Genomic DNA, 26,110 nt, shown 5'->3' with positions numbered 1-26,110 from the left:
CAAAGTACTCACTGTAAGTATGAAGATACCAGTCTGAACTTTTTATTCCCAAAAGTGTGCTTACACGGTGACTAATCAAAACTAGTGGTTGAAATGTGTTTCATAACTTCCATCTTTACATTTATCTCTTTAAACCCAAGTGACATTATCTACATTTCAGATTATCTCTTACGATTAAAATTTCTTGCAGTCCTCAACGAACTATATCTGCAATAGTAGCGTGTGGCGTTCGTATGTAACGGACATCGTGTGTACAGTGGACCACCGGCCATTTTGTGCCTAGAAAAATGGTCTGGGACATATTAAAATGGAAGTGCGCCGTGCTTTATTTAGTTACATTAAGTGTGTTCGGAAAATCACTCCCAATAGACACACAAACCGCGAATTCCATTATAACTACCGAAACCGCATTTACCAACGCAATTGAGCTGACAGTGAAAACACCAGAAGAAGTGCTCGAAGAAAATGTGCAAGCGACCCTTGTGCAGAGATCAAACTTCACGAAGTCTTTTAACATAACACGTAACACTCTATTAAGAAACATAAGACCTGGACAGCAAGTACGACAATACGTCGTATCAATCACATTCGATGACGAGGAATTCCACGGTCGAGCTGTAATCGATGTGGTAGTAACAGATGCAACGAGAGGTGAAAATTTAGTGTTCCATTTCGACGATGTCGAGATAGACTCTGTGCAAACTGGAGTGTTTACTATAGCGAGTGCAGTAGACGCAGACTTTGACTTAGATGATGGCATACTTGAAATTGAACCGGCGCAGGATGCAACCTCATACATTGTTATTGTGGAGTACACGGGTGAATTATCCAACACGGGACGTGGCCTTTACATTGGAGAAGGACATGATCTGTAAATATTATTTTTTATAATAATCATAGAATTAAATCGGTAGGCAACGGCTTGGCTGTACCTCTGGCTTTGCTTAAGTCCATAGGCGGCAGGTGCTGCTTACCATCAGGCAGACCGATTGCTCATTTGCCTGCTAAGGCAATAAAAAATAAAATATGATATAAATTTAAACTTAGTCTACAGACTAGTAGTTGAACAACAAATCGAATCATTTATTTGGAATTATGAGTAGATACTTTACAATAGAATTTAATTCACTATATTTTACTTAAAAGAAATATATAAATTGTTTTTTTTTTTATATAAACAAGAGATCATGCCACAAATGTATAATCTAAAAGAATTTATGGATGAAATTTTTTTTAAGTTTACAGTGGCATGCATGTTGCTGACGCCAAATATTGCATATCAGCTAATCTCTAACTAAATCAATAAAAATAGAAATCTACTCTAAATATAATATTGCATATAAGTTATTGATCACTTGCACTGTTAATGAAAAAAAGGAAGAATATTAAAAAAGTTTCAGTTTTAAAAGAATGTTTAACTACGCTTTTCAACTCTGCCGAAATGTACCCTTTGTGACTTTTTAATATCTGACTACCGACTACTGTCTCAATCAAGGGAATAGTCGGCTTCGTTTCACAACCAAACATTGTGTTTCCAAAAGGGCTAGAATTATTTTTCTTTATTATTTTATAGCGAGGTTTTTTTTCAGCTCATACATAGGAATGAACCTCCACCCGACGAATGCCAGGCGCGTATTCCCTTGCATGGACGACCCTACAGAAGCGGCAACAGTCTCCTTTACATTCATCGATGTCGATTACAACAATATTATAACGAATTCCATACTGGATGATAGTAATACTGTTGCTGGAGAGTGAGTTAATATTTGAATGCCTTTTCAGTTTTATATGGTTTATTTTCCACATTACAACTAGATTTATTAGATATTTCAATTTGGAATGCATTGTTTTATGAAACTGCAGTATCTATTAGTTACCATTGAATAATTTATCTTGGTATTTATTTCAAATATTACTAATAATAAATATCTAAGGGTACAAAACTAAATAATTTCCAGGAATCAATTCCGGACTTTATTAGGCCCGGTTCATACCTGGGGAATGATCGCACACAATTTCATCAACTTGAACATCCCGACCACAAACGTCCTGTTGGTCGGCCGACCTGGTGTCTCCAACCAGGACGCTCAATCCTCGTTGGCTATTAATGCCTACTTCGCGTATTTTAATGCATGGACTGATATGGAGTTCTTCGACATCGTCATGAACCAAGAAACTCGACTACATTTTCTTGCACTGCCAGATGTGGATAGAGAATGGAATACTCTCTCTACTATCGGGATATGGTAAGATTCAATTTCTTTTTTGTTTAGTGTCTAATTGAAAGTTTGTAGACAACTCAGCATATATTTTTTTTTGCGAATCGAAATATTTCAGAATTGCTCGCACTCCCTATGCATTCTCAGATATTACATACTGATTAGATTTTCCTTCAACCAGTTTTCCTTTAACAAGCTACGTATTCTTCCTATAATTTTGGGTTAAAAGAACTTATATCATCCTTATCAACTTGAAGTAATTCAAAAAAACCCTCTAAGGTCATAATAATTAATAATGTTTACACAAGATTTAATTCGGTTAATAATTTTAGGGAGCCTTACATCTTAATGGAGAATGTGGCTTCCGTAAAGCAAAGAAAGACAGTCCTGGTAAAAGTTGCTGAAGCGTTGGCGAGGCAGTGGTTCGGCTACGTCATACACCCACAGAACTGGAGGCACGAGTGGGTTGTATCCGGTTTCGCCAGGTACTCCGCCTACGAAGCTGTTAGATCTGTAAGTTACTTTTGTATTATACAAGAGAATGAAAGCGTCTTCATTCCTATAAAATATTTTTTTAATGAAAGCTTTTAATAACGTTTAATTTGATTAATACTATTGCTTCGGATGAATGGATAGGAACGCCGTTTATCATGTTCTGAGGTAGACTTAAGCTGACAGAATTGTAAATAGGTCCACTAGGTACATTTGAGCTTAACGGGGTTAAAGGCGTGAATATGTGAAAATATTATGTATATCCAGTTCCAACAGGCGGGGATATTTATGTCGACTGCCGAGGGGTAATCAACTCTCGTCAGTCGACATTCTATTTGGCCCCATTCCACTTATTACCAGGTGCAGTGGGCCAATTTACAGTGCCCATATATAAAAAATATATTCCCAATAAATTTGAATTTAAAGTTGACTTAGACAACATACTATTTCCAGTTCCAATCAAGCGCGACGGGTGCTGACGTCACACTTCTAGACATGAATACTTTATTCGTCACTGACGTCATCCAAGAAGGTTTACTTCAAGATGCATACACCAGTGCACCACCGCTTTTGGCAGAGGAAGACTTATTTGATGAAGATGCAATACGAAACTACATATTCAGCGTCCAGAGATGGAAAGCACCGGCGCTGATGCATATGATGAGGTTAATTCTTGGTGAAGATGATGATCATGATCCGATTCAGGTTGCGGCACGGGCGCTGCTTACTGGAAGGTATGGTTACGTTTTATTAATTTGATATTGAATCAAGGCCTTTTTATCGTATTGCTATTGAGATTTACAAGTCAGCTATGCAATGAGAACTCTTTTGGTATTGATCGATGTTTTGTTAACGCTTACCATAATGACCGCTTTACTTCAGATGTCAGAATCGCACCGTTAGACATTCCATCTACTTTGAAAGATCAAAAACTCAAAATGAGACCATATGCGGTATCATGACATAGAACTCATTTGCTTGCCTTTTAGTAGATTTTTTTTTTTATTATTTAAACATAAAATTTTTTTAGCCTACGTTTTTATAAACGTAGGCTAAAAAATTTTTATTAACATTTATATGTTACTTCGTTTGTGTAAGATATGTATAGTAAGCGGCGATAGCCTAGTTGGTTGTGGAACGGACTGCCGAGACGAATGTCTGCAGGTTCAAATCCCAAGGGCACACACCTCTGAATTTTCTAATAAATTATGTGTGTATTCTTTGTGAATTATCGCTTGCTTTAACGGTGAAGGAAAACATCGTGAGGAAACCTGCATACCTGAGAAGTTCTCTATAGGAATTTCTTGGGTGTGTGAAGTCTACCAATCCGCACTAGGCCAGCGTGGTGGACTAAGGCCTAATCCCTCTCAGTAGTAGAGGAGGCCCGTGCTCAGCAGTGGGCAAGTATATAATACAGGGCTGATATTATTATTATTATTATTGTGTAAGATAGAACAGAAACCTAGCCCTAGATGGGTCTTCACTTGATAGTCCAAATTTCAACTTTATATTACCAAATTGACACACATCCACATATGTAGCAACTGTATTCAAACAACAAAGTGCTATTTCGTCAGAATTCTACCATCGTACGTGATTTATCCAAAATATTTTCAATCACGATACGCGAAGATTAACTTTGGTTTACTCTTGATAGTGATAAGACTTCTTAAACTCGTCTGTCTTCCGTTTATCAGTTTTGTGCAATATTGATAAAATTGAACGTCATGTGAACGAATGTTACTTGTTTACACCCGCACTTATTAAATTGTAACTAAAACTTCAGGAAGCCAAATTATAATGAAATGTATCATTATTTTCTTTCACATCATTTAATTGATTATTATAATTAGAATAATTGAATTTAGATTCTGAACAATCGTTTGCAATATCTTATCCAAACACGTTATAATATAAAATATTTCTTATGTTTATGCGAATGTTAAATATTTCAATAAAACTATTTTACGGATTTTATCGCGGTTTTAGGTTTAATTTTGTCTCGACGTTGAGCTGCATTTAGCCGACTGTATGTAAAATATGAAAAAAATACGTAGATGACGATTGCCAATGTAATTATGTTTATAACTGAAACACCATTTATTTAACTTCATCTTAACCTCTTGTCAGGGTCCTTATTCTGTATGATAGTGTAAACGCGTAACGCGGCCGTGTCATGTTATCTTCGAGAAATGTGTGTGGAATGATATTCTGTAAGCCAAATTTCTATAGTCCTAAACATGATGCGTTGTGTTACGTGCTTGTTACGCACTGTCAAAATGACGTGCGGGATAGAGAATAAGGCCCCAGTACGTAATATACATAAACAAACGTTTCTGTTTTAATAATTTAGTTAATCCTTGCTTTAATCTCAATATTTCTTCATTGACAGAGCTCTGGAGACAGTAAGTTCGCAGAACTTCATCGACGCCATGAGCAGCGGCTTGTTGGTCGCCGGCAGCGATTTTATTGATGATTTCGAAGAATTCCTTGAGCCTTGGATAGGAGAAAGTGGCTATCCACTACTCCACGTAGGATTAAGGCAAGGCGGTGTCTTAGTTACACAGGTTTGTGCTATTTCATATTTGTTTGGGCAATTGAATATCGAGGCAAATAATATTTGTGACTAGTCAGTTGCAGTCGCAAAGGCTACCCAGAAGAAGAAACGCCATAGAAAACTTTAAATCGCAATGCAATTTCATTTATCATCCTAAGGTATAATAAAAGAGCATATTCCCACCTAAACCGCCGGCAACTTCTATATCCCCTGGTATTGCAGATGTTCATAGTCGGCGGTGACTACTTAGCAACAGGTGAACTGTATGCTCGATTGCCCCCTATAACATAAAAAACTAGATATTATTTCCACTAATGACTAGTACTTACCACTGATTTGCAAATGTCGATTATTGACGCCCACATACCGTCTTTCTTCAATCGTTCAGTAATTAAGGTTTAAGAATAACTTTATTTTTCATGAGGAATTTCATACATAATTCACTTTCTAAGAACAATGTTTAAAACTAAGATTAATATAGAGCCCACAGAGATACGTAAAATAAAAAAAAATAAAAAGAGAGATAATAACATAAATGTAGGTAAACAAATAACATAAACAGTAAAAAAGCTCCCTCGTAGCCAAGCAGAACATGGGTGCATGAATTGATTTTACTAGATGAGGCATTGAAAGCATAGTCTTCTATCACGGTTCATTAATGTAATACAACTTGATGTTACAGGAACGTTTCAGTTTCGGTCCTCGACCACACATTAACTTCCCAATTCCCATCACTTACACGACGAGCGTGAATCCAGACTTCAGTGATGACAACATTCGGCCCATCGTGGTCACTGACGCTACTGTTGCCTTTAACATGGTCCTTGATGAAGAAGACTGGGTTCTCTTTAATATACAAGGGCAAGGTAATTTAACTTTTGAATTTTTAAAGTATAATTATTGTTTGAACACTAAAATGAAAACCCTGCTTTAGGAGCACCTATTCTGTTTTATATTTGAATTTAAAGAAATTAGTTATATATGTTATCACATTTTTTATATTTTAATTATGTATGCCGCCTGATAACGTCTCTTCGTAAATACATAAATTATAATATGCTAGTGAGACTTAGAACCAGATTTGACAGATCTTACAAAATAATTTTGAGATGAAGACAAGAATTTATCTGTTATATGTAGAACTATATAACAATGTAAATAAAGGTTAATTTGGTGAATGTCACAAATTTCCAGGTTACTACCGCGTTAACTATGATGGTGATTTATGGGAGAGAATCATCGAAGCCCTTGAAGACGAGGAATTAAGAGAAGAAATACACCCGCTTAACCGTGCCACGGTAGGTGTTATTGTCAATTAGTAGACTGGTGAAAGTATTACCTATTTTTTGATAATTATAAAAACGTCGTCATAATATACTTGCTAAAAATTCTGTTTTCAATGAACAGTCATTTGATACAATTTTAGCAAAAATATCCGCCATTGATGTGAATTGACAACACAAATTAAAAACTAGGCACACCGTGTTTAATTTCGACAGATTTATTTTTTGTATAATATTTGTGGGATTTTAAAAGAATCTGCTATAACAGACACGCCTAAATTGATTAGGATTCCTAATAAGCAGGCATGCCCGCATGAGTTATCTTATATTAATTGATCTCCAACACCTATTACCACAAAAGAATAAGAAATGCATTTATGACATTAAAGAAATTGTCCAATTAAAAAGTATACATTATAAAAAGCGCAACGGAATTCGATTATTTCATATCGATTTTCTGTGAGTCAGTGGTATAAAATTAAGCCGACCATACCATTGACAAAAATATTCTATAATATTACTCTAGTACTCTTAAGCATGCAACTGTTAAAAGAATTTACCCATGTAAAGATAAGTTATTCTAATTGTAGCTTGTCGACGATGCACTCAACTTGGCAAGAGCTGGCAAATTGGACTACGATATAGCGTTCCGCGTAGTCCTGAGTATGGAGCATGAGACCGAGTACGCAGTATGGAAGGCCTTCGTCAGAAACATGGACTTCCTGAGGAAGCGACTGCTTGCTCTTATTGCTAATGACGATGACGACGAATTTGATTCCGATATTTATTTGGTAAGAATCCACAAAATTTTTTACAGTCTGACGTAATTGTACCGAATGGCGAGGAATAGTCATCAATTTCTATTTGGAGGCATCTCAACTTATAAAGACTTTCCAGTGTCTGTATAAAAAAAATACAGTCTATTATAATTAATTTACGGGCCTATTTTAATTTTGATGTGCGAAACAATCGTAAGGTCGATTGGGTTACAATGAAATTAACATTAAATAATATGAGTACAATTTTCTAATAAATTGTGTGAAGCTGAAATTAATATTATCATTGAAAGTATAGATATACTATAGCACTACTAACGACATCTAGTGTACTACATGCTGATTATAAATAGCTATCCTACTAGCGCCATCTCGTGACTTTATCATGTGCTTGACGATAAATATTCGTTATTTTTTATTTGCTATATGAAATCACAAGTATATTTTTTATAGATACTTTTTTGTGCGTAAAATAAATTATCTATGTGCCTGATATATCTATTGAATTAATATTTTGGGTTGAGAACGTTGTCGTTGCGGCCTTAGTTCGAAACCTACATCGGGCACTTTGTTTAGGTTTTCTAATGAAATTATATTTTCCAAAAAGAGTAACATCAAGGAAGTGTCCGGTAGTAAAAAAATATAATTTATCTTTTTCTTGCAATATTAAAAATAACTGAAAAAGAAGAAAAAAACTCTTTGTAACTCATCATGCATCGTTAACAGAGAATGGTCCGAAGAACCATTGGAGCTTTGGAAGACGAACTCGGCTTCTCCCCTGACCCCCTGGTTACGGAACCAGCCATGGCCAGCCTGACCCGCGGGCTGGTTATGGACCATGCTTGCAGAGCCAATTATGATCCATGCATAGCTGCCGCTGAGGATTGGTTTTATGATCCTAATAACGATGATATTGTGTAAGTAAATGTAACAGTAGATCTATATAGTATTAATACATTTCCACATTACCAGATGTAAGGAGCAATTATGCGTCTTGTTTATGAATTACTACCTTTTGCTCGCGGCTTCGCCCGCGTGAAAAAGTTTTTCGGGATATTTTTATTTTCTGACTTGCTTGATATATATCGTTATATTATGACCAATTATATAAAATCATTATAATTTATAGCCTATGAGGTAGTCTGATTTATAACCAATATTACTGTAAAGTTTCATCCAAATCCGTTTCGTAGTCTTTTCGTGAAAGAGGAACAAACATGCATCCATCCTCACAAACATTCGTATTTACTATATTAGTAGGATTGTTCGCTTAAATCGTGAAGGAAAGCATCGTGAGGAAATTTATATATTTGAGACGTTATCAGGAGAATATTGAGGCTATGTGAATGTCCAGCCCACACTAAGCCAGTATGGTGGATTAACATCTAAACCCTCTCAATAATAGAGGAAGCCCGTGCTCAGCAGTGGTCTATATATCAAATATCGCTAGGAGAATTATAAAGAGTAGCTAAAATCGGTTTGGAACAACTATCCCGGTCCGCACTAAGTTTTCTCTTGCCTCACCATTGTCTGTCTGTTATGTCCATATTTGTAGTAGTAGATCACGATCCTGATTTTCTTCAAACACCAAAAAGTCGCACATAGTAAGACGCAAGACAAGAATCGCAAGAATCAGTAACTACGAGAGGCTCTTAGTACCACATCTCTCAAATGCGATATAATTGGAGTTCACACTAACATTTGTCCCTGAATGTGAATCGAATAGTCCAAACAATTTATACTGGCTCACCACTACTAAACTACGGAGGCTGTGGAGTACAAGGGTTATTCTTTTTCTAGAAATCCCAACATCCCCTACGAGATCAGGCCTGCAGTCTACTGCACCATAGTCAGGGAAGGTGATGAGGATGTCATCGAAGCTCTGACCAACAGGCTCGATTTAGAGGCAAGTCAATACGAACGAGTCGTTATCCTGGAGGCACTGGCCTGCTCGCAAGACGAGGACTACATATCCGGGTATGGTATTTTATTAATATTTTGATAATTTTATTCCAGTAGAGTTGGCAATTGGTGAACATGCAGGTTTCTAGAGGGAAAGTATTCATATCTTAAGTCAATTATGGTTAATGGCTGAGTGGTGACCTTAGGGAAAGGAATTTAAGATAATAATAATTATAAATTATACAGCTAGAGCAGTTTTCAACTATATCACAGACTACACGATTAGTAATCCTAGATATTTCATAAAGAGTTTTCAATAAATTACGATTTAAAGTGACTTTTTCTTGCTTAGTTTTGCTATTATTAGATTTTCTTCATGACGAGACTGTGTGAAATGTTAGGTATTAAAACAAAATATTTTGTTGCAACATATTTAATCAGTCACAGACAAAGATCCCTTTTATGGCCCCCTGAAAACGAACTCTGATGGAACTCTATAATTAATAATATATAACACTTATTTTTTTATAACTTTATAATTAAATTCAAACATCCAAAATTATACATCTAACTTTGATATCAATAATGAAACTAATGAATTAAATGATTATACATAAGTGTTTTCATTGCCATGATTTCTTTTTATATTATTGACTCATTTAGGTTTTCTATCAGACTTAACAATAAACAACACATGAACACTAAAAGTTATAAGGTAAGGTCCAGTGTAAAAAAAGCATGAATATAGATTCACATTTGCTGGTGATAGGATATATTTATATCCGCCCAGATAGTGACCACCGTACACGAGCTGTTAAAACCAGCCATAATGGCCCACGTAAGTTCGCGTTCCTGGACCAGCCAGTGTATATCCGGTTCCAAGAGGCCGGCATAACTGTGTCGACTGTCAGGAAGTAATAATCTCTCGGCACTCGACATTGTGTTGGACCCCACTTCACTTACCATCACTTGTAGGGTCACTTTGAACGTATAAGCCGTCGTCACCGTCAACGTATAAGCTGACACGGCAAAGTGACTTCAATGCTAATGGTAATTGGGATCTAGATAGAGTAGCGACTGACGAGAGATCATTCCTCAGTAGACATAATGTCTGAGGTCATAACCAAGATACTTTACTACAGTCGTTAATAGAAAACTGATTGCCTCGGTAGCTTAGTTGTACTGATTGCGCGGTACGGCAGCGCTCTAAGGCCCTGGGTTCGAATCCCGGGTCGAGCAAAATTATATTTGGGTTTTTCTGCCCAGTATTAGCCCGGAGTCTAAGATTTGTGCCGGATATTGGCTCGTCCTCTATCACATCATGGGACGGAACACACTTGGCGAAAAGTTGGTGCCCTGGTTGCGCCTCTACATTCCCCTTCGGGAAATGCGTGATGTGTGTATGTGTGTATAGGAAACAAAAAAATATATATCGATAAGCATTTTACTAAGATATGTCATTCCCATACATTCTTTATATAAATATTATGTAAATGTATACATGTAAATATACATAAATAATATATTTATAAGAATCGCTACTAACTTCACTTCGTTTTAAAGATAGCACCGGAAATTGTCAGTTTAGAGAGCTTATCTTCTACAGACGTGGTAAAGCATGTACTTATCATAGTTACATTCTATGTGCGATATGTTTGAAAGATGAATACGTGAGATACACCGTTATTATCTATCTATATATTATAAAGTAAAGTCCCCTTTTCTGTCTGTCTGTTATTGCATACATACATAACATCACGCATTTATCCCCGAAGGGGTATGCAGAGGCGCAATTAGGGCACCCACTTTTCGCCAAGTATGTTCCATCCATGATGTCATAGGGGGCGAGCCTATCGCCATATCGGGCACAAACTCCAGACTCCGGGCTAAAACTGAGCAGAAAAAACCCAAATATCACTGCCCGACCCGGGATTCGAACCCAGGACCTCAGAGCGCTATTGTACCGGGCATACAATACAACTACGCCACCGAGGCAGTCTGTTACTGATTTTCTCAAAATCTACAGAACGGATTTTTATTAAATCTGGTACGAAGATAGTTAAAAATCTTGGGAAGGTTATAGGCTTTCTATCCCGGGTAAATATAAAGCGAAACTTTTATCCCGGATAACTTCTTCACGCCAGTCAAAGCTAGTATATTAATTATAGTTATATGTTATTGTAATTATCTATGCTTTCAAATAAATCTTTCATACATATCATATATATAAAAAGCGACGATAGCCTAGTTGGGTATGGAACGGTCTGCCGAGACGAATGTCCGCAGGTTCAAATCCCAAGGGCACACACCTCTGACTTTTCTAAAATCATGTGTGTATTCTTTGTGAATTTATCGTTCGCTTTAACGGTGAAGGAAAACATCGTGAGGAAACCTGCACATCTGAGAAGTTCCTCTATAGGAATTTCGAAGGTGTGTGAAGTCTACCAATCCGCACTAGGCCAGCGTGGTGGACTAAGGCCTAATCCCTCTCAGTAGTAGAGGAGGCCCGTGCTCAGCAGTGGGCAAGTATATAATACAGGGCTGATATTATATTATATATTATATACATATCATTATGAGCCCTGTATCGCATAACGGTATACAGACTTTAGATTGTCTTGTAACAAACAGTAGTAATTTTATTCATTCGTCAAAAATTTCGAATTAAAGAACTGACAACAGACATTTTTATCGGTTATCAAATTAGTTTTCTTTTTCAACCAAACATTTTTTGTAAGAAATCAAATTGTACAGCAATAGTTAAAATAAAAACTACATGCGAAAGCGAACTTATATAGTTAATTATTCGGGAGTGAGTGCGTTTTTTTAACACGGTGAAATCCTTTTACGTCTTTCTGTCGTGTTCGCTGGTATAAACCACAGTATCGACAAAATCTATTTACTCTCTCTCCCTAATATTGAAAGTCGCGGGGTGCGCCAGTGCATGCATTGCAACATATTTTTTTCGGTAAACGAGCAAGTGTATCGCCAAGTGAGTTCCACAACTATAAGATTCATAAATAAACTGCTGGCCTTATGACCTATAATTTTTTCATCAGCCACGTCCTATCCCATACCTTGGCATATTTTCCTCAAACATAAGTACATTGATAAAAATGTTACACACGTTGATACAAAAGATAAAATCATATGTCATCTCATATCAGCTTTAGGATTACTATTGTAAATTCCGATTCTCTGAGCATAGCAAATGTGACTAATATAGACTGTTATAAACACTTTTGGATGTATTACAGAAAATGTTTGGTATTCTTTTATATTGATACGGCCATGTGCTCCCACGGCACCTGAGGTCAAGTGGAGTGAGGTCCAAAAGAAAGTCGACTGACGAGAGTTGTTTACTCCTCGACAGTTGATACAATTATGCCGGCTTGTTGGAACCGCACATACACAGGCTGATCCCGGAATGCGACACACTTACGTGGGCCACTATGACGGGTTTTAACAGATTGTACAATATTCGCTATCCGAGCGGATATGAAATATATCCTACCACCAGCGAAATACTAAATACAAACTTCACTAAGTGTACGATGCTCCAATTTAATAGCAATAATCTATACACTGAATATTTTTGATAGGTTGTTTATTTAGCACTATCCCCTAAAGACCTAAAGACCTATGTGGCCAACCTTACGCCAACTGCACAATAAGGTCTCATTTTGAATGACCGAGTTTTGATCAAACTAATATAGGCCGTATGCGATAAGGGCTTACAGGCTTAGTTGGCTAAAGCGGTAGAAAGAAGCAAACACTTTCATCACACAGATTACCACCAATTTACCCCAAAAATAACGTTAAATACTTTTAATTTAGCAAATTTAATCGTTCAATAAATATGGTTTCGTTAAGGCTTCATAGCCTAATTTGTAAGTGGATATAAAAAGCAACAACCTTAGGAATTAACCTGGCTTGAAGGTCCACCACTTAGTAGAATTTTACCAGTTTTAAAAATATAATAATAACTAACATAAAAACTATTCAAATACTAACTTCAGTATACCCCTTCTTATAATGATAATAACGAAGTCTTAGCGTAGGTAAAATTTGCCCGTCATATATTTTCTTGTTTATTTTGCATCAAGTTGTCAAAACTCATAAGAGTTCAACACTTACAAACTATTTATTATAATCAATTTGTGAAGAATTTATCACTCTGCTATAAATACAACTGATGATTCTACTATAAGTGTTTTATGTAAAATTAAAGTATCATTAAATGTTTTTATTTCTTTCTAGTCTTCTAATGGAAACAATCACTGAAGACAAGTACCTTACCGAGGAAAGGGTGAAGATATTCAAGGCTGTAGCTGAAAGCAGTTATCAGAACGCTGAACTAGCTGTGAGGTTTATATCCAGGCGTGCCGCTGAAATCAGAGAATGGTATGTACTATAATAATGCGTTAAATGTTATAATAAGCGAGCAGATAAAGTGAATGCTAATTTTGTAGAGGTATATGATCTATTTTGCCTATAAGATAGTAGGTCATTATAGCTAGTGCACTGGACATACTAAGACTTAACATCTCATGTCTCAGGATGGCGAGCGCAGTGGAATACCAAACAATACTTTGTTATTCAAGGTGGTGGATGGTGTTTCTACTGATAATGAGCGGTCGTATCGCTTTCCATCACGCGAACGGCAAGCTTATCTAATGTTTCAAAGCAATAAAAAAAGGGTCAATAATGTCACATGATGGTTAATGAATACTAGTGTCTATTTGACGGTGGGTTGTTACGGTGTATTGTTAATGGTCAATTTCAATAAACGTTCCAAATCTTAAGCTATGATCTAATCCCGAGAATAAGCCATTTGTTGAGCCAAATCAAGCGTGTCAATGTCTGCAGGGGACTTGAAAAGCCTGAAGAAGCATGTAAATAATAATTCTATTCTTATTGGTCCGTTTTCGCGATTGATTGAAAAAGGGACTGCAATAGTTTATTGATAGGCGGTAAGATGTAGTAAGGATTGGATATCCAAATATGTTGGTTCTCCGACCTCATGTTTGGAATATGTCTAATGGGAAAAAATAGATATCTAGCCAAATAATTCTTTATGATACTGTAGTAGTATTTAAATGGTGAATGTAGATAAAATTCACGACTACTTATATGTATGCATAAATAAAGTGCATTTATATAAATTACTAATCAGTCCCTACTCCCTACGAAACGTCAAATACAATGCAATGATAATTCGTCATTAAATAAAAACTTTTCCATGATTTGTTTCAAGATTCTTTTCCGTGTGCAGGTATGGCGGAGACGAGAAGCTCGAAGAAATAATATTCCATTTAGCAGACAATATGGCGGATGCAGACCTATCAACTGACGTAAGTTTTCCTACATAACTACTTACTACAATCTAATAATTATACAAGATAGGTAAAAATGGATGGGAAACGAAACCCGTGTTAACTAAAATTAGGAATTTGTGCTAATAGTATTTTTTGTATAGACACGGCAAATTGATCCCACTATACTATACAATAATAGTCTTTTTTGTAAGCATTAAGTCTCGTGAACGTCAAGGCGGGCGAGAATTGCCTCTTCATTGCCGTTCAATAATTGCTAGCAATACTTGATCTACCTAAATTATATTTAATACCGTTCATTAACAAAGAAATATAACTATAATTATTAATCCAACAGTTCGAGATATTCGTGAACTCGCAGAACAATAACCTGGAAGATTCCCAGCTGATGGCCGATAGGGCACTCCTGTTGGTTAAGGAGAACCGCCTGTGGGACGACAACTTGTTGGAATACGTGTACGAATGGATTGACGAAAACGATGCGCCGACGCTCGCCGTGTCACTAGCTTTAGTCGGTATTACATTCATAATCACATTATTCAATCACTAGACTATTATAATCATTAATTATAAATTATATTTCAATATTTTTTACGTAAGGTATTTTAGGACATATTTAAAATATAAAAATTAATTTAAGAAAATGTAGATATAATTAAATTTATATTGTATATAATTTACTCCACAATATAATCTATTTAATCTTAAGAAATGAGCAATGTTAATTCTTATAATTTATATTATAATTAAGACTTGAGTTATAATGAATATGTGGTGTGAGTGGAAGAAACTCAATACTATACTTGACTATAGTATTTGTAGTTACGTAAGGCTGACGTTCGGATATTGGGAAACTGCTAAACTCTCGACAAATTATCTCAAATGTGCCACTTTATCGATGTTCAAAATGTCATTTCATAAAAATTTGAGATATCAAAATATTTAAGGCGCATTATAACGAAATAATTTTTGTTCGTTTAAGGCGATACCTCAAGGTCCATTTTCATACATTTTGTTTCGGCTTTAATCTGGGTAACTAAACAAGTATTGGCAAGTAAAGAATTTAAATTCACGTCTAGTTAGTGATTAGTTCTCGCAGTTGAAAGAAAAACGTAAAAATAATTAATAATCATGGATATTTCGGCCTTTAAAATTTAATATGACGAAATTTTAAAATCATAAAACTGTGATAAAATGCGCACTAATATTCAATCTGTTATTATACAGTGGGTAAAATCCGACGAGGAATCCAATACAACTTATAGGTACTAATAATATGCATGCGGTCGGCAAATCGTCCTAATGATAATTTGATTTTACATTTATTACGAAAAGGAAGGACGGACATGCTTGAGCTGTCAAAGACTCGACCAAGTGATGCGGATCACGATCCCTAGCATTGAAGGAACGATTAGAGAGAGAGAGAGAGAGGCGAAAGGAAAGCCGGAACGAGTTATTAGTCGGGTTATATTGACCCTTTGCCACTGTAATCATAACACAAACTCTTGCTAATTCATATTAATTTTCAAATATTCGTATGTTTAGCTGAAGAATTTTCACGTCTTATTACGTTGTTATGAGTAATGAGAATGTTTGATTTATTATTTATCAATATTGTTTAATTATAAATTCTTAACCTCGTTTATGTAAGTGTATTAGGCAAAATTGCACAAAGTTATTAGAATGTATAAAAATATTTTACGTATTACCAAATAAATATTGTTAAGTTATTATAATATTTTAGTTAGTAAATATTTTTTACCGCATTTTCAATCTTATTTTTAGTAGTTTGAGGCATATTTTATGTTAATTATAATAATGTATAAGATTGTGACTGAATCTGAAGCAAACGCGTCCTCTTGCTTCATATTTAGTTTTAAGCGTAGTTATTGTAGAAAAAGTATTTATTGTAAGAATATTAATATTATCTAATATATGTAATCAATTATTACATTATTAAAAAAATATATATATTATTTAAGTAAGCATTAATATAGGATATTTATTTATAGAAATAATGACATAAATTAATTAAGATTGTGTGTGTGGTAATATGTACATATTACATAAAATTATTTTAATTAAATTATAATATAAGGAAACATGATTTTTCTCTTACTACGTATACATAAATCAGAAAATTAATTGTAATAAATTATTGATATCAGTATTTGTTTAGGACAAAACTACTTAAGTAATAGGATACCTACAAGTTAATGTGGCGTTACTTTAAAATTTAATAGGTATGCCAATTAACTTGTACAACAGCTTCACACAATTTTATCTAGATCTCAGTACATATCATACCTAACTTTGTTTGATAGGAACATTGTTATCGTGTAAAGGGAGTCTGTTAGATGCCACACGATAACCATTTACATTGGAATTCTATCTTCATTTTTATCTTTTTAAACCCATATGACATTATCGACGTATAAGATTATCACTTCGAAATTTCCTCCGCACTCTTCAAAGACCCACTTTCGAGACAGTAGTGTGTGGCAATCGTATGGAACGGATATCGTGTGAATAGTGTGCCGGCCATTTTAGAACAAACAAAATGGTCCGGGAGAAATTTAAATGGAAGTTGACCATCCTACTCAATTTATTATTATTAAATGTATTCACGAAATGTCTTCCCATAGAAACAAGGCCTGCAAGCTACATAACGAGTTCAGAAACAGCTTTTACGAGCTCAAATGCCATGACTTTGGAAATACCTGAGACTCATGTCGAAGAAGTCACAGCAAATAATATCATTCCAAACATAACACACGCAATAACATTTAATTCTTTATTGAGAAACGTAAGACCAGGACAAGATGTTAGGCAATACGCTATTGAATTGACGCTCAATGGGAATCAGTTCACCGGTCGCGCTGTGCTTGATGTGGTAATAACTGAAGCTTCGATGGAAGACAATTTAAAGTTCCACTTCGACGGCGTGACCATACAAAGTGTGCAGACTGGAGTTTTTACAGTAGCTAGTGCTGTTCCAGCAGAGTTTACCTTAGACGATGGAATTCTTGAAATAGAACCAACACAGAATGCGGCCACGTTTATTGTTATTGTGGAGTATACTGGCACAATGGGAAATGATGGTCAAGGACTTTACGTCGGACAGGCGTACGACAAGTGAGTATAAAATATACAAGTCATATTTGTTTCAAATGATAAATAAACAAAGTATTTAAACAAAGATTTATAATAGTACACGATTTAACTGAAGTAACGTTATATTTGCAATGCAATCTAAATTCTATTTTTCAATAGACATTTTTTATTATCACTAAAAATTTAATCTAGGGTAAATACCAAAGTATTATTTAAGTACTAAAATTTGGGTATCAAGCAATATCACCAATTGTATTGATACATTTTTTAATCAAATTTCTCAAACTAATCCCAATTTTCAGCCCGTACATAGCAATGAATCTGCATCCAACAAACGCTCGCCGCGTGTTCCCGTGCATGGATGAGCCTACGGAGGCTTCAACCATTACGATTTCCTTTAAAAACATTGAACAAACCAACATCGTGGCTAATGCAGATTTGGATGCGAGCAACTCTAATGACGGAGTGTAAGTTATATCTTTACCAGATTAATTTATTTTAACGACTAGTTTAAGTTTCTTATTTGTTGTATCTAGTTCGTCCATAGTTATAAAGCATATTGATATGGTGTAAATAATTCATTTCTCTAGTAATATGTTTAAGATTTTTTCACGTTAAATAATGTAGTAACATTAAAACTCCTGAAAATAAATGATATATATCCTATGAATAGACTTCATGGATCGGCTGTCACCAAATTTATTTGAAACAGGAAGTTTAGGATCAAGTCTTACTCCGATAAAAATATCTATTCTGGCATCAAAAAGCATGTCCGCAGTTAAAGAAGGGCAGGGATATGTGGTGCGCAGTCTAGACACATCTTTGCACAACGTAGAAAAAGTCTTGGGCTACAGAGCCATCTCGTGGTTGTATTATAGAGTTCTTTTTATTTTCTTCTTGACTCTTAAAGAAATTGTGTTGTTACACCACTACCGAAAAGTAACGCATGTTTCATGACGATATAAATAGGAGAGTTTATCAAACTTATTATATAAAATATTTTAGAAGCCAGTTCCGGCCGCTCCAAGGCCCTCCACACGTCTGGGGCATGATCGCACACGACTTCAACAACTTAAACATCCCGGCAACAAACGTCGCTCTGATTGGTCGACCTGGTGTTCCCAACCAGGACTCCCAGGGTTCCATAGCTATCAACGCATATTTCAACTATCTTAACACGTGGACTGAGAAGCAATACTTCGAGATCATCGTTAATCAGAATAGCAGACTCCACATTATCGCCTTACCGGACGTAGATAGGGAATGGAATGCCCTATCGACTATCGGAATATGGTAAAACTCCTATGAATCATTTGTTTTTTCATCTCAATAACATCTTAAAGTCAAATGAATCATGATCAATTCCATTGCAATAAAATTCCAAAAAAATAACAGATAAGGACAGTTTTGTTTTACGTGGTATGATCTGGATCGGAAAATCTATACTAATGATAGAAACAATCCTTCTCTAACTAAATAAATATTTTATTACATCTATAATGATCATATTTAAAACTCTATAATCTCTTAGGGAGCCATACTTATTAATGGAGGCAGCAGCATCCGTGAAGCAGAGGAATACTGTCCTGGTAAAGATTGCTGAAGCGTTAGCAAAGCAATGGTTTGGTTACGTCATATACCCACAGAACTGGAGGCATCAATGGGTTGTTTCTGGTTTGGGCACATACGCGGCTTATGAAGCTTTTGCAGATGTAAGTTTTGTATTATAGATCACGCAAGGCGTTTGACCTAAATCATAATTTATGTACAGATATACAGATATTGTAACACGCTTTGTCCCAACTTGCTCTGGTCTTGAAAAGACTACTCATTTACGCAGTTTTTTTTAGTTCATTACAGTTTTAATACACAATATACCAGAGACAATGAACTTACAGCGGAAATGAAAAATTACTTTACTATTGGATAATATACTTAAGTAATTTTTTATTAAGATATATGCAGTTTAAATTCTTCCGTAAAGAAAAGTTTTTTAGTGCTTTGTGTAATTTAGTCACATTTGTAACCACAATTCATGTTAATTAGGAGTTACAGTAACTTAATATTAAGGCATATAATATTTTACAGTTCCAAACGCCTGCCACAGACGCCGACATCACTCTTCTAGACACAAACACTTTGTTTGTCACTGAAATCATACAAGAAAGTCTGCTCCGTGATGCCTACGTTGGTGCACAGTTATTGGAACCACAATCAGAACTATTCGACGAGGAAGCTATAAGGTTTCACATAAATGGTCTTGTGAAATACAAGGCTCCTGCGATTATGCACTTTATAAACCTCATAATCGGTAATGATATTATTCAAACCTCTGCGAGGGCTTTGCTTGCTGGCAGGTAGGTTAAAATATTGGGTTAATGTTAATATTCTATTAAACAGTTTGTAGGTCTATTGTATGTGAGAAATCTTCTGGATTCTCCATTTTTATCGCCAAGCTGTAGTGTGCAACCATTCAAGAAGTTTTACTGGCCATTATGAAACTTACTCCGAAATTGTGACAATGCAGTCGTTCAGTTTACTAAGTACCAGTAAAATATTTACTATCCTAGAACAAAATTAAATACGCAACATCGATCTTCTAAAAAATATTATCAAAGTTGATATAACGGTGTATGAAACATGACCTAAGTGAAATTGATGAGCCACTAACTAACTTGATACTAATATTATTAGAACATGTTAAGATTACACAAATCCGCTATCAAAAGAAGTACTGATAAAAAATTGTCATATTTTTGTTATAAACAACATAATAATGTGATTATAATCTTGATTGATGATTTTAGTACGAATAATAAACAGAATGCCTAGGTTTGATTCTCAGACCTCACAAAAATAAAAACAAGAATTACGAGGCCTTACCATTAAACTTAATCAAACAGTTCAAATCTGACATGTAATACATAATTTAGCATGTTTCATCAGCTCAGCCACAGGAAGTCCACTGCTGAACATAGGCCTCCCCCAAGGATCTCCACGTTGACCTGTTGGAAGCGGCCTGCATCCAGCGACTTCCTGCGACCTTAGCCAGGTCGTCCGTCCACCTTGTAGTGGCATGTTTACTGATACTGTATTTATATTTTAGATCTCTTCAGACTGTCAGCACTCAAAACTTCAACGACGCCGTCAACAGTATCCTGACACAACAGGGTAACCAATTTATAGAAGACCTTAATGAGTTCCTCGACCCCTGGCTTCACAACAGCGGCTGCCCATTGATCCATGTCGGTTTGAGACAGGGAGGGGTTCTCCTGACTCAGGTTATTATACTTCTGTTTATGCTCGCAGTTCCAATAATATAAATGTTCAACCTAAGTAGTAAGTACACACTGGAAGGCGTTTGCCATATAAATTCTTCAAGATTATTTTAACGTTTTATTCTTTTTCTATATATTAGAAAAATCATATACATTTTTGACAGGTAAGTTAATTAAACTTAGATCTATCTTAGTTTGTAGCAATGTGCTTTTAAACCGGCGAAAAATATTATATAAGATATGTTTTATTACAGGAACATTTTAGTTTCACATCACAAAGCCACGTGAGCTACGAAGTGCCTTTGAGTTATACCACCAGCATAAATCCGAACTTTCAAAACATCCAACCTATACTTAAGTTGGATTCAACAACTCCCCTTAACATAGCCCTAGGGGATGAAGATTGGGTGTTATTTAACATTCAAGGTCAAGGTAAAGTGTTCAAATTATTTACTAAAATTATGAGCGTCGTATGTAAAATCGGTGAATTAATTCATTATGTAATTATAATTTGGCATTAAATAGCATACTAAGATGTGTATATAACATGAATTAGCAGATGTGAACCATAAATTAAGATAAAATATTTTGAAAGAAATTGAAGAACGTATTCGCGGTAAAACTGTAAAATTAAAAATACTGGTTTTCAAAGATCTTCAGTAGAGTAAAATAAATAAAATTATAAACGTAAAATGATTTACGTGCACTCATTAACAAGGAAGTACTTGAATTCGTTTACTTAGATGTTGATGCATTACATTGGGCAAGAGAATAGAATAAAACTGTATATGTAATTTTCCAGGCTATTACCGTGTTAACTACGACAGTGATCTTTGGGAAAGAATTATTGAGGCTTTAGAAGATCCTGATAGAAGAGCAGTCATTCATCCACTGAACCGTGCTACAGTAAGTTGTGTTTGCTTCTTTCCAGAATATCAAGAATATTGTTTGATATTGGCAGTATCTCAATTTAAAGAATTTGATTGTTAAGAGTAAATAAGCATCTATGTTAAAATTAATGGGAACTACGAAGTAAAACTTCGAATTAAATATTTTTCTGTGTTGGTTTTAGCTGATTGACGACTCCCTTAACTTGGCTAGAGCTGGCAGACTGGATTACGACATAGCATTACGCGTCGTTCTAAGCATGGTGCATGAGACAGAGTACGCCGTGTGGAAGGCCTTCGTCAGAAACATGGACTTTTTAAGGAAGCGTCTGGTGGCTCTCGTCACTGATGATGATGACTTGGATCCCGATATTTATGTGGTACGTTTTACTCGATACTGAACTAATTTTTATTGAAGTGTTCCTTATCATTTATCGTAGCTCGTACCACTTTTGGCTAATCCTGTAATGGTATTCTTCTCAACAATACCCAAATTGTAAAACAAGAGAATAACATATTATCTTCTTTTTTAAACTCCAATAAAAATAAAATCAAATGTTATTTCCACAGAGAATGGTTAGACGAACAGTAGGTTCTGTTGAAGAAGAATTAAGCTTCCAGCCAGATCCGCTTATTTCTGAATCGTCCATGGCTTCATTGACCAGGGGCCTGGTAATGGACCACGCTTGTAGATCTAATTACGAGCCTTGCATCGCCGCCGCAGTGGATTGGTTCTACGACCCTAACAACAATGGTGTCGTGTAAGTTATAAAGATTATTTTCCTTTAAATTATAGAAAAAAAATCTTTAACTGTACTAAAATTAATTTAACGTTAATGTTATTTCTCTATCATTTACTAAATTCATTTATATCATATTTACGTGGATACTGCAGACTAAGACGCTGAGCAAAAATTTACTTTTTTGTCGTAGCATGAGGCATGATACAAATTTATTCACTTAGTTACATTTGTGCCTCCGTTTCTGTTTGTGACGATTTTATACAGATAATTCATATCCATGTCTTTATTTGCAGAAACCCCAACATTCCATATGACATCAGACCAGCAGTGTACTGCACTATGGTCAAAGAGGGAGATGGTACCATTATCGAAGCTTTAGAAGCGAGACTTCAAATAGAGCCGAGCCATTACGAGAGACTCGTCATTCTTGAGTCTTTTGCTTGTTCCCAAGACGATGCCTTTATAAGGAGGTATGTGCTTATACTGTTTACTTTAGTTGATTTAAAATGATTTGATTCCTTACCTTTCAATGTGTCTAGAGTACATATTATTTTCATATTGATTATAATTGATATCCAAAACACTGGATAAGTCATTTACATCTACTAAAACTATAAAAAAAATAAGATTCTAATCAGCTTTTTTACACGGAAAATAATATCTACGTCGAATGAGTTATTACTATGAATTCCATAATTTATTTGCTTACAGTCTCCTGGAAGAAACTGTAGCAGCAGGCAATAGATTCTTCATGGAGGAGAGGGTCAAGATCTTCACGGCTGTGGCAGAGAGCAGTCTTGCAAACGTCGGAATTGCTGTAAACTTCATGGCAAGACGAACTGCAGAAATCAGAAATATGTAAGTTACTGATACAAAAGTTTAAAATATATATTTCATATTATGAAACTCATATTTACGAGTGTAGCGGTTGAAATAAGGAAAACAGAAAAAGAAAGTAATTAACTTGTCGATTGACATACATAGGTACAACCGTATAAAGGGGGAAAATTAACAAGTATCAAAACAAAGCCAAAATCTTTGATATTATAAAAAATAAGAGTTCCAAACTTCTACAGACGGTACTCATCGGGTTGTTTAGGTGGACCACATGTTTTCCTCCATATTGCAATACGAAATATTAACTGCTAAATTGATAACATCCTCTATTTCATAAGATTAGAATCCAAAACGAGTGAAGTATACTCAGATGTGTCGCAAGTTTGTTATCATTTTGATATCAATATTATTTTTATCTTGTATCATTGATGACAATGATGTTTCCGCCGATGAAGATAAGTTTATCATAATATCAAAATCATCTCTAATGGCGAGTTATCTAAATGTCGTATAAATTTATCCAACTGAAAATAGAGCCCAGAAACCTAGGCCTATTATATTAATTCCTTAGATTAAAGAATTATAGAACTATAAAATAAATAATGTTAGCCCCGTATTATATACTATCCCACTGTTAGGCAAGGGCCTCCTCTATTACTGAGAGGGATTAGACCTTAGTCCACCACGCTGGCCTAGTGTGGATTGGTAGACTTCACACACCTTTGAAATCCTTATAGAGAACTATAAAAACTCAATTTAATATTAATTTCCTTTACACAGGTACGGTGGGAGTCAGAAATTAGAAGAATTAATATTCGTTCTTGCTGAAAATATATTGAATGCAGATTTGGCAAACGATGTAAGTTTTTTTTATTGCTTTGAATGACGAGACGAGCTGACCGTTCGCTTGATGGTAAGCGATACTACCGACCATAAACAGTAGAGACACCATCCAACCCCTGGTTTTACACAGTATTGTTTGGTATTACACTGCGCTCGTCATTCTAAGACATGGGATGTTAAGTCTTATTATGTCCAGTATACTGCTGTTGTTAACAATTGGACCGAGCTATACTAAAACAAACTAACTCCTTTTGAACTATGTGTAAAAATGTATGGATTGGGTCATGCATAATTTATTATGGCAGATATAACTAGATCTTGCTGTTTTTTGTTGAATAGTAAAGTATCACATTTGAATTAATTGCAAACACGCAATAAATTAATCAATTAACATTTAACAAAATGTTGATCTATTTTTGGATAATTTGTGTGTTGGTACATTTTGATACGACTGGCTCCAAGTATAGATCTCGTGTTCTAGATTGTCAAATATTTAAACATCCGAAAAATACATCTATATTACAGCAATCAGTTAGAATGTAAAGATTCCTTTGATCTTCTTGTCTGTCGAATTGATGATACCATATTTTTAAGAAAGTTTTTTTTTATTAAGTTCTTTTCTAGTTTCATCTTTATTATTGCTAATTCCCTAGTCAATCTTACCTCAGAAGTATTAAGGACATTTGGCGAGCAAGATACGTATCGTGTCCTTCAGTTGCTCTTAGCTGTTGTGTCTACTAAATTAGCTACTATCCGCATCTCAAAAACATTAGCGCTCCCCACCATTACTGCAACCAAAAGTAGAAGATCCAAAAAGTAGTAAAAGACAGTTGTAGATCGGACCGTCAAAATCTAGAAAAAATTATAATTATAAAATGTTTTTAGATTTGTAACTTCGACTTTTCGGATGACCCCCGCCCCGTGACCACGAATACTGCAAAATCTTCAAAAAGTCGAGAGAAAATTATAATTTAAGAAGCCGTAAAATAGTTTTATTTCACTCTTTATAATAATTCCGTATAATGTTACAGTTCAGTATATGGGCAAACGCACAAAACAACAACCTTGACGACTCGCAAGACGCCGCAAACGCAGCTCTGGCGGTCATCAACGAGAACCTCGTGTGGGACAGTAACCTTAAACAAGGAGTTTACGAATGGATTAATGAAAATGATGCGCCGACGCTCGCTGTGTCTCTAGCTTTACTCTGTACCACGTTAGTAATCACTTTATTCCATTAATATTATTATTTTATCATTTCCAGAATATTATACTAAGAAAATTATATCCTTTATTAATTTTATTAAAAAATTTAAACTAAAGTTTTAAATAGCATTAGATTCAATTATTATTTTTACTAAGAAATGTATAATTAATATAAAACTGTTGATTTTAAGAATTAGAATCGTAATTTCGTAGCTAGTGGTAGACATACTTTTAAAATAGTATTTACTACCTTTATACGTTAATATTAGAGATACAATTTACTCCACAATATGACTTAAGATGTATACTAATTAGTTATTATTCTATAGAGTTAGTTTAGTATTTTTATAAGAGATTGTAGCAGAAACTCTATACTATATTTGTTTATAGTAATTTAGAGTTGTCAAAGCTGACGCCCGAGTAACACGCATTCCACGTTCTTTTAACACCAGGGGCCTTATTCTCTATCCCGCACGTTATTTTGACAGTGCGTAACAAGCACGAAACACAACGCATCATGTTTAGGACTATAGAAATTTGGCTTACAGAATATCATTCCACGCACATTTCTCGAAGATAACATGACACGGCTGCGTTACGCGTTTACACTATCATACAGAATAAGGGCCCAGATAAG

General features: G+C 35.1%; 2 protein-coding genes across 2 annotated transcripts; both read left to right on the top strand.

Annotated features, from left to right (window-relative positions):
- The first annotated feature begins 204 nt into the window (after window positions 1-204).
- On the top strand, window positions 205-15,602 carry LOC115449133 (membrane alanyl aminopeptidase). The gene is made up of 14 exons (XM_030176858.2): window positions 205-871; window positions 1,590-1,754; window positions 1,959-2,246; window positions 2,552-2,732; window positions 3,165-3,445; window positions 5,104-5,278; window positions 5,951-6,134; window positions 6,463-6,566; window positions 7,142-7,342; window positions 8,054-8,244; window positions 9,128-9,304; window positions 13,490-13,633; window positions 14,505-14,583; window positions 14,903-15,602. The coding sequence occupies exons 1-14, from the start codon at window positions 288-290 to the stop codon at window positions 15,113-15,115; spliced, it is 2,967 nt and encodes a 988-aa protein (XP_030032718.2). The 5' UTR covers window positions 205-287; the 3' UTR covers window positions 15,116-15,602.
- A 1,374-nt stretch (window positions 15,603-16,976) lies between these two features.
- LOC115449135 (membrane alanyl aminopeptidase) lies at window positions 16,977-26,012 on the top strand. Its single transcript, XM_030176860.2, has 14 exons — window positions 16,977-17,700; window positions 17,982-18,146; window positions 18,685-18,972; window positions 19,211-19,391; window positions 19,768-20,036; window positions 20,786-20,960; window positions 21,212-21,389; window positions 21,760-21,863; window positions 22,030-22,224; window positions 22,415-22,605; window positions 22,881-23,057; window positions 23,299-23,445; window positions 24,205-24,283; window positions 25,299-26,012. Exons 1-14 carry the CDS (start codon window positions 17,126-17,128, stop codon window positions 25,506-25,508), a joined length of 2,934 nt encoding a protein of 977 aa, XP_030032720.2. The 5' UTR covers window positions 16,977-17,125; the 3' UTR covers window positions 25,509-26,012.
- The last annotated feature ends 98 nt before the right edge of the window (window positions 26,013-26,110 follow it).

The sequence above is a fragment of the Manduca sexta genome, chromosome 20 (genome assembly GCF_014839805.1).
Source record: "Manduca sexta isolate Smith_Timp_Sample1 chromosome 20, JHU_Msex_v1.0, whole genome shotgun sequence".
Lineage (NCBI taxonomy): Eukaryota > Metazoa > Arthropoda > Insecta > Lepidoptera > Sphingidae > Manduca > Manduca sexta.
This window is presented reverse-complemented; position numbering and strand designations above follow the sequence as displayed.

Excerpts from the sequence above, each read along its gene's own strand:
- LOC115449133 (XM_030176858.2), top strand. The coding sequence starts at position 288 with ATGGTCTGGGACATATTAAAATGGAAGTGCGCCGTGCTTTATTTAGTT. Across the intron at positions 2,733-3,164 it reads CCTACGAAGCTGTTAGATCT|TTCCAATCAAGCGCGACGGG; the intron begins GTAAGTTACTTT and ends TACTATTTCCAG. Across the intron at positions 6,135-6,462 it reads CTTTAATATACAAGGGCAAG|GTTACTACCGCGTTAACTAT; the intron begins GTAATTTAACTT and ends ACAAATTTCCAG.
- LOC115449135 (XM_030176860.2), top strand. The coding sequence starts at position 17,126 with ATGGTCCGGGAGAAATTTAAATGGAAGTTGACCATCCTACTCAATTTA. Across the intron at positions 19,392-19,767 it reads CTTATGAAGCTTTTGCAGAT|TTCCAAACGCCTGCCACAGA; the intron begins GTAAGTTTTGTA and ends AATATTTTACAG. Across the intron at positions 21,864-22,029 it reads ATCCACTGAACCGTGCTACA|CTGATTGACGACTCCCTTAA; the intron begins GTAAGTTGTGTT and ends TGTTGGTTTTAG.